Genomic DNA, 8,800 nt, shown 5'->3' with positions numbered 1-8,800 from the left:
GATAAAGCTGGAAATGAAGAAAATGAAGCATCAATACATAGGCACTGTTAGCCTCATGGGCTATCAGAGCCCTGTTTGTGTGGTCAATCTGTATGAAGTCATTATCCCACAGCTAAAAGGACGGGCAACGAACACAGCCTGCATGGCCATTTTAGTACAGTCCAAACTTTAATAGCCTTGCAAACAGTAGCAACTAACCATCCAAGTCTCTCTCACTCTCTGTCACTTCCTGTGCCTAGCCTGGCAACAAAACTACTGTCCCCTAGAATGTGGCAGCTCCAGATTATCCAGCTATAAGCCCTTGGACACATGCCCTATTAGTGCTATTAGCGCTACTGGGACTTGTACCAGAGTGGGGTGAGCACTTGTGGCATGAGGGCATGAAGGCTAGCTCAGCATGTTTAGCTCAACAAAAGAAACTCAGCGTCTTTACCTCTATGGTGAAACATTGAAACCTTGCACCCCCATAACAAGAGCTGGGTGAATACTGCTGTTTTTGGTTTGCTGGCAATGCTGAATAATTGGAAAAATATTTCATTTTGGGTGGAAATTTTCAGTTAATCAAAAAGTCTGAGCTGGGTCAAAACACACTATGCAGTTGAGCCATTTCTAAAAACACGTCTATTTTTGTCAGTTCAATGAACCAATTCAGTGAACTCGACATAAATTTGCAAAAAGGGTTGGGTCACCCGAAACTACATTTTTTCTTTCAGCAAATTCATTATTTGCTGAAAAAAAGGTCACCGAGCTGCACGCACAGCCCTGCCAGGGATTGTCTATCTCTCCCCACCGTCCTCCCACAATTTAACAGTAGTGGCTGTCAGGATTTACCAGGTTACTGTGATTATTTTTTACAACACGCAGGCCTGGTCTACATTGGAGGGGGTGGAATCGATCTAAGTTATGCAACATCAGCTACGTGAATAACGTAGCTGAAGTCAACGTACTTAGATCTACTTCTATGGCTGACGCTCTCCCGTCGACTCCCGCTCTCCCGTCTGTGCCTCTCACCCTGGTGGAGTACCGGAGTTGACGGGAGAGCACACGGCGGTCGATTTATTGCATCTAGACTAGACGCGATAAATCAACCCCCGCTGGATCAATTGCTGTCTGTCAATCCAGCGGGTAATGTAGACAAGCCGTTACTGCAGAACACTTTCTAGCACATAGTGAAGTACTTGCCTAAATAACTGGCCCTCACCTACAGCTCTCACAGTATGCCAGCACAGTCCATTCGGGGCAGCAGTATCCTTTATTCACGCAGGGTGGCTTCACCCCATGCAGAAGACTGCTGAAGGACTAGCACTGCTTAGGCAGCCTGAGTTCAACAGCTGCTCTTGGCTAGTGCCATAAGGTGGCAGGGCCCGAAAAGCAGGCCGGTTGCAGAGAGGAGTGCAGGCTACAGCCTATGGGCAGCCGGTATAAGTGCTTTGGGGAGGCTAAGAAATGCTGGATGTGGCGTACCTCCCTTTGGAGGCACGCTGGCCCACTGCCTTTGGCGCGTCACCCCCGCCCCCGCTCCACCTCTTCCCTTGAGGCCTCCTTGCCCGCCGCTTGCTCCTATCTGCCCTCTCCCCCCGAGTCACTCACCTTTATGGCAGGAGGAGGCAGAAAGGAGTGAGAGGTGAGGGGAGCTTGGGAGAGGGGTGGAGAGATGGGAGTGGCAGGCAGGGAGGCCTCAGGGGAAGAAGCAAAGTGGGGACAGAAAGAGGCAGAGTGGGCGGGGTCAAAGCCTCGGTAGGTGGAGAGGCTGAGCAGGGCCTCTGGGGAAGCAGGGGTGGAGTGTGGATGGGGCCTCGCGGGGAGGAGGCTGAGCTGGGTGGGGCCTTGGGGTGGAGCAGGGGGCAGGGGCCATGGTCCAGGCACTGGTGCCCCCTGCCCCACAAATCTAGGAAGCTTCCAGCACTTGCGCCCAGCCTCCCCAAACACATATATATAGTGTAATTAGATTTTCAGAAAACCTTTGACAAGGTCCCTCACCTAAGGCTCTTATGCTATCATGGGCTAAGAGGGAAGGTCCTCTCATGGATCAGTAACTGGTTAAAAGATAGGAAACAAAGGGTAGGAATAAATGGTCAGTTTTCAGAATGGAAAAAGGTAAATAGTGGTGTCCCCCAGGGTGTACTGGGATCAGTCCTATTCAACATATTCATATATGATCTGGAAAAAGGGGTAAACAGTGAGGTGGCAAAATTTGCAGATGATACAAAACTACTCAAGATAGTTAAGTCCCAAGCAGACTGTGAAGACCTACAAAAGGATCTCACAAAACTGGATGACTGGGCAACAAAATGGCAGATGAAATTCAATGTTGATAAATGCAAAATAATGCACATTGGAAAACATAATCCCAACGATACATATAAAATGATGTGGCCTAAATTAGCTGTTACCACTCAAGAAAGAGATCTTGGAGTCATTGTGGATTCTCTGAAAACATCCACTCAACATGCAGCTGCAGTCAAAAAAGCAAACAAAATGTTGGGAATCATTAAGAAAGGGATAGGTAATGAACAGAAAATATCATATTGCCTCTATATAAATCCATGGTATGCCCACATCTTGGATACTGCGTGTAGATGTGGTCGCCCCATCTCAAAAAAGATATATTGGAAAAGGTTCTGAAAAGGGCAACAAAAATGATTAGGTAAGACTGGGACTTTTCAGCTTGGAAAAGAGATGACTAATGGGAGATATGATAGAGGTCTATAAAATAATGACTGGTGTGGAGAAAGTAAATAAGAAAGTGTTATTTACTCCTTCTCATAACACAAGAACTAGGGGTCACTAAATGAAATTAATAGGCAGCGGGTTTAAAACAAACAAAAGAAAGTATTTTTTCACGTAACGCACAGTCAACTTGTGGAACTCCTTGCCAGAGGATGTTGTGAAGGCCAAGACTATAACAGGGTTCAAAAAAGAACTAGATAAGTTCATGGAGGATAAGTCCATCAATGGCTATTAACCAGGATGGGCAGGGATGGTGTCCCTAGACACTTGATGATTACTGTTCTGTTCATTCCCTCTGGGGCACCTGGCATTGGCCACTGTCAGAAGACAGGATATTGGGCAAGACCCAGTATGGCCATTCTTATGTTCTTAATTAATGAGTCAGGGGAGGCAGGGAGTGCTCCCACCAGTCCTGGTTAAATCACAGGCTTCACAGCCTTATACACTGAGAAGCTGTAGTAGTGGAGAAGGGGAAGTGGAGGCCGGACAAGGTCCCTCTGTCACAAAACCAGATGGGATTCCCTTCTGGAGCCCCAAGGCCCATAACAGCCTTTCCCCTCTTCCAGCCAAGAGAGAATGTGCATCAGTGCACCTTCCCAGAGTAGGCCTGGACCCCAGGCAGGCACCTGGGCTAGCACTGGAGAGAGCTCAGGGAGAGGATCCAAGGAGTGAGGCTAGAGGTCACTGGGTGAATGAATAAGGGAGGTGGGAGGCTAGTGCACTACTGGAAGGGGCAAAAGCTGAGGATTAAATGCATTTAAAATGTGAATGTGCGGCAAGGTAAAGAAAGGGTTGGGCAGGATTTGGAGGGGATGGGTTATGTACATAGATATTTAAACTGGCTCCTTCTGCTGGGGCCACAGGCTACACAGCCTCCCATTGGGAGATGCCTTCGGCATGGGAACTAAGGCCCATTCCTGGCTCCACATCGCTGGGGGAGAATACTCCTCCCACCCCTAGACTGAGTGCTTGGCTCCTGAATCTTGTGTCCAGCCTGAAGTTAAGTAATGCTGACGAGCTCTCTTACTGGTGCCTTTCCATTGGGTCTAATTGTAAGCTGGTGTTGTTTCCACAAGCGGAGAGGCAAGACAGGGCACCTGTTGCTTTGTCCAGAACACTGCCCCCGTGCTTTAGTGCTCCCGCTAGGTACATGGAAGATGTGTGGGTTGCAGCTGATGCTGTTGTTGGGTTTATGGAGGACCACCAAGGAGACTGGGATCCTGAGCTTGCATAAGAAAATGTAGCAGCTCCCACACCAACCGCTCCCACCCCTGCAGCTGGGACATGGTTGAGTTGCCCTCACCTCAGGGACCTCCATGTGTTCTTGGGATCCTGTTCCTAGGTACAAAGCTTCTTCAGGGCCATTTCCAACTCCCCACCCTCAACTATCACTTCAGTCTCTTGCCTTCCGCTCCACGGCAAAGTATAGAGCCAGCTGCTTGTCCCTCTTGCTGTTTTCCAAGCTGTACCTCCTCTGCTGAACTGCACTGTCCACCTGTGGCCAGAGGCCAGGGGATTTAGCATCATTACAGACCACACTACGTAGAAGCCCTTATTGTCTATTGCAGCTCCCCTTCCCCCAGCCCTAAAAATGGCTCTGTCAATTAGCACCAAGTGAAGTCCAGCACGGCCCCAGTTACATCGCTGTGGCACCAAATTTGCCATTTAAAATATAACTTCCCAGCAAGGCAAGGCTTACCTTTTCCCACAACTTTTACAGGTTTCTGTTACCACCTTCCTTAGCACATGTCCCAGCCTGGGGGATCAACTCACCTTGATCATTGTATCTAGCCAGATCCCTCTGGCTGATGTAGAGGTCATGGTCAGTGTCCAGCTCCCAGAATTTACAGTAGATGACATAGAAGTGCTCATAGGAGAAGTAGTCTGTGATTTGGTTTATGTCATCCTCTTCCTCCAAGAGGGCAAGAGTCTGAAATGGCATGAGTTGGATGGGAAGTTAATTCTACACTAGATAGGGAGATGCCAGCAATTGCCTGGGTACCAGGGCGCTGGCACAGAGGGCGAATTACACATTGTGAACTAATCCACCTCTGAAATGTAACCCTTTTCCATTTGCCAGCTGATATGCAAATACATTAATCATTTACCAGGGGAATGAGCAAGGAGGAACAGTGAATGACAGACACCCTTGTTCAGAAACGGATCTCCTGGCATGCGAGTATGGATGTCTGCATAAAAAATGCTCATCCCCAGAGAGTCCTGTAAACACCACCACTTTCATGTGAGTGTTCAGGAATAATGAACACAAGCAGGGCGGGACGGAGCGGGCACCAAACAGCCATCTGTAATTGGCCCCAATGTCTGCATATGCTGCCTTCTATCAGCCTGAGACACTCAGTGACATTCGCCACCATGAGTCCTCAAATCTCAGTAGGAACTGGGGCACATCCCTTGCCAGAAAACAATGAGCCCTGGAGCAACGTCATCCTGGTACAGTACTTTTGTTCCCCATCCCTTTCCTGTCTCTCTTCCTTCCCTTCTCGTCAATCACCTTTCTCCCTCTCCTCTCAAGGCTTTGTGGTCTCAGCACCTCCCAACATTTGCATGTTGGGATCGCACCAGGGCTTTACCAACTTATCTCCCTAGCTTCCCATCCCTGGTTTCAGTGCCAGCAAGATGTGAGATGGCCACTTCAGTCTGATAAAGTATGGTCTTAAAGAAAATGAAAAGGCCAGGGGATCTAGGGATTGCTTTTTTCCTCCTTCTTGTCACCCCCATACCTCTTGGAGCTTAAGAGTTTTAGATTCTCTAAGATGGAGTCTGAGAATCTGGGGGAAGTCAGGGGTTTGTGTTTCTAGACAGTTTCTTGACACAGTGGACAGGTTGGCCTCGGAGGCCTCCTCAGCTTGAGAGTCAGTGCAAGTTACTCCCAAGCTCAGCACACAGGCCATTTCAGAAATCCAGAGTTATTCCCTTTATTCAGAGGAACCCAACTGAGTTGCACACTACTTAGACAAAGGACTCTAAAAGCTGGGAGCAGTCTCTCTCCTGCCACGGCTTCCTAGTCCGTACATTCCCGCCATCCCTCTCCCTCAGTCATTCGATGCCTCACAGACTTCTGAGGAGTCTTTTGAACAGTTACACTTTTGATTGTGCATCACCTAAGTGTAATTCCATCCTGCCCCTTCCCTGCTGTCCAGCACCATGGACACCATGTGCATGGAAGGAAAAGTTACTTACCTTGTACAGTCACTGGAGTTCTTCAGGATGTTTGTCCCTGTGGGGCTCCACTTCAGGTGTGCCTGTGCCCCATGTGTCTTCAACCAGACATTTGGAAGCAGTGCCTGTTTAGTCCACACATGTGTCCTAGCTAACCTGGTGCCTAAAACTGAGGGTACATAGGCCATGTCAGACAAACCGCCTTCAGTTCCTTCTCTGCCGCAAAGGCAAAGACTCCAAGGCAGAGGAGAAGGAGGGTGGTTAATGGAGGAACTCTAGTTCCTGTACTGTATAGGGTAAGTAACCTCTCCTTCTTCTTTGAGTAGTGAGCCTATGGGTGCGCCATTTCAGGTGACTTCCTGCTACAGGAAGTGGGTGCTTCGGACCCCGATCTCAGACTGTTCGAAGAACAGCAGTACCAAAAGCAGTGTTTGCTCTACCGGTATGCATTAGTGTACAATATTTCAAAAAGGTGTGAACTGAAACACACACAGCAGCTTTGAAGATTTCTGCATTGGGAACATTCTTCAACAGAGTTACATTCGTAGATTGGGCTATAACACAAGAAGGAGGCTGAATATTAGTGGCCTCACAGGAAGAGGGCATGCAACCAGAAAGCCACTTGGAGAGTCTTTGGGTTGGGATGGGGCCCCTTTAACTTTGTGTGCTAAAGAGACAAACAATTTGGGGGAGGGCCCTAGGGGGTTTAGTCCTCTCCAAGAAGAAAACCAACACTCTCCCGACAACCAAGGTGAGAAGGGAGGCGTCTTCTCAAGACTGGTGAGGTTTAGAGTAAAAAATGGAAATTGAATATCCTGATTGATTTGAAAGTCTGAGGTTACCTTGGGCAAAAAGCAAAGATGTGGTCAGAGAGATACTTTTTCCCTATAAAAATGGTATGGGGGGGTTCAGCCATTAGAACCCCTAACTTGCCAATCCCTCTAGCTGAGGTGACAGCAACTAAAATGCAGTCTGCATGGATAAGAGAAGCAGGAAACATTTAGCCAGTAGCTCAAAGGGTGATGGCTTCATCAGCTAATTGAGGATGAGATTCAGGTCCCATCCCGGGGCAGATTGCCTGATATGTGGGAAGAGATTCATTAAACATTTAATGAATTGAGATGTGGTGGGGTGAGCAAATACCGAAACCCCCTAAACAGAGATATGGATGCTGTGATAGCTGCTAAATGGACTTTAACAGAACTCAGAGACAGTTCTTCAGGACTAAAAGGTAAACCAGAATGTGAGCGGGGGAAAATCAATATGGGACAGACCCTGTTGGGTACACCAGTGGTGGAATCTCTTCCATTTCTGTTGGTATGTTTTCCTCATGGATGCTTTTCCACGTGTAGTAACACCTCTTGCGCCTCTTTCAAACAGTCCATGTCTACCTGAGAGACAGCTAGCAGTCAAGCCTTGAGATGCAGTGCTCCAAGGTTGGGGTGAAGAACCTTCCCTGAGTCCTGGATCAGTAGGTCTGCTACTAGTGGTAACCATAGTGCAGGACAAGAGGAGGGGCGAACCAAATACGAGAATCATATTTGTCATGGCCAAGCCTGTGCAATTAGAATGACTCTGGCTTTGGCCTGATTGATTTTGTTTAGGCCTCTGAGGAGTAATAGCATCAGGGGATATGCATAGAGGATGGATTTCTTCTCCATCAAAAAATGAGGAAGGCATGTCCCAGAGAATGACAATCCAGACCTACTCTTAAGCAGAATTTCCGGCATTTTCTGTTGGTGGCAGTAGCAAAGACATCTATTTCCAGAGCCCTCCAGTGAAGGAATATCCCCTTGAGAATCGCTGAGCTCCCACTCATGATCCTGGCAGAAGTGCCTGCTCAGGTTGCTGGCTAAGGTGTTCTAGGGGCCTGGTAAGTATGTGGCTGAAATGAAGATCTGATGGAATAGGCACCAGTTCCACAGCTTCAGTGCTTCTGCACAAAGGGAGGGAGCCCTCACTCCTCCCTGGTTATATATGTAGGACACGCTGGCCCTGTTGTACATCCTGACTCTGATGGATTGGCCTTTGATCATAGGTAGGAAGCATTTGCACTCATTTGGATCACTCTGAGCTCCAGCAGGCTGATGTGGAGAATCGATTCTTGAGCAGCCTATTTGCCTCAAATGGTCTGACTTTGAATATAAGCTCCCCATTCTACTGGAATGTGTCTGTTTCAATGGTTGCAGAGTGAAGGGGATTCCTGTACACACCTTGTCAAGGTCTTTCCACCAATTGAGTAAGTTCAGAACCTCTCAAGAAGCTGACACTAACTTGCCCAGACTGTGTTTGTTGGGAGTGTAAATGGTTTTCAACCTAGCTTGGTAGCAGCAAAGATATAACCTGGCATGTAGTGTAGAAAGGTGCAGGCAGCCATAACCCAAGCCTTGTAAACAAATCCTGGCCATTGTCTCCGGGTTCATTTGAGCCTGAGAAATGAGGCTTGTCAGTGTGATAAATCTGTCTACAGGTAGGTAATCTCTGGACATCGTGGTGTCCAAGGTGGCTCCTGTATATGCTGTTCATTAAATTGGTGTCAAGGTGTCTGAAGCCCCAGAACATCAAATGGGCTATAGTCTTTGTGACTGCAGAGTAAACTTGGCTGTAAGAGTGGCTCTTGAGGAGCCACCTGCTGAGATGGGGGAAGATGACCATTATGACTGTGCTGCCACCACTGCCTGGAACCTTCATAAAAACCCTGGGGGCGGCAGAAAGTCCGAAGGGGAGCACTCAATATTGAAAGTGATGCTGACCGATCATGAATTGCAGGAATTGCTTGTGAGCCAGGTGTATCACAATAAGAAAGTACACATCCCGGAAGTTGAGGGCTGCAAATCAGTCCTCCAGATCTATAGATGGTTTTATTGCTGCCAGTGTCACCATCCTGAGT

The 8,800-nt window shown here is 48.0% G+C and overlaps 1 protein-coding gene across 1 annotated transcript in view; it reads right to left on the bottom strand.

The window, feature by feature from the left end:
• The window catches only part of PPP2R3A (protein phosphatase 2 regulatory subunit B''alpha), a 169,733-nt gene that overhangs the window by 27,137 nt on the left and 133,796 nt on the right, over positions 1–8,800 (bottom strand). Inside the window, exons 8-9 of the mRNA XM_026649887.2 lie at positions 4,504–4,660; positions 3,742–3,763 (exon numbers count right to left, since the gene is read on the bottom strand). Coding sequence (XP_026505672.1) covers positions 3,742–3,763; positions 4,504–4,660 — 179 coding nt within the window. The remainder of the gene's footprint in view (positions 1–3,741; positions 3,764–4,503; positions 4,661–8,800) is intronic.

The sequence above is a fragment of the Terrapene carolina genome, unplaced genomic scaffold, assembly GCF_002925995.2.
Source record: "Terrapene carolina triunguis isolate 2854851 unplaced genomic scaffold, T_m_triunguis-2.0 Scaffold88, whole genome shotgun sequence".
NCBI lineage: Eukaryota > Metazoa > Chordata > Testudines > Emydidae > Terrapene > Terrapene triunguis.
The sequence above is the reverse complement of the archived record's forward strand: the minus strand, read 5'-3'. Positions and strand labels throughout refer to the sequence as shown.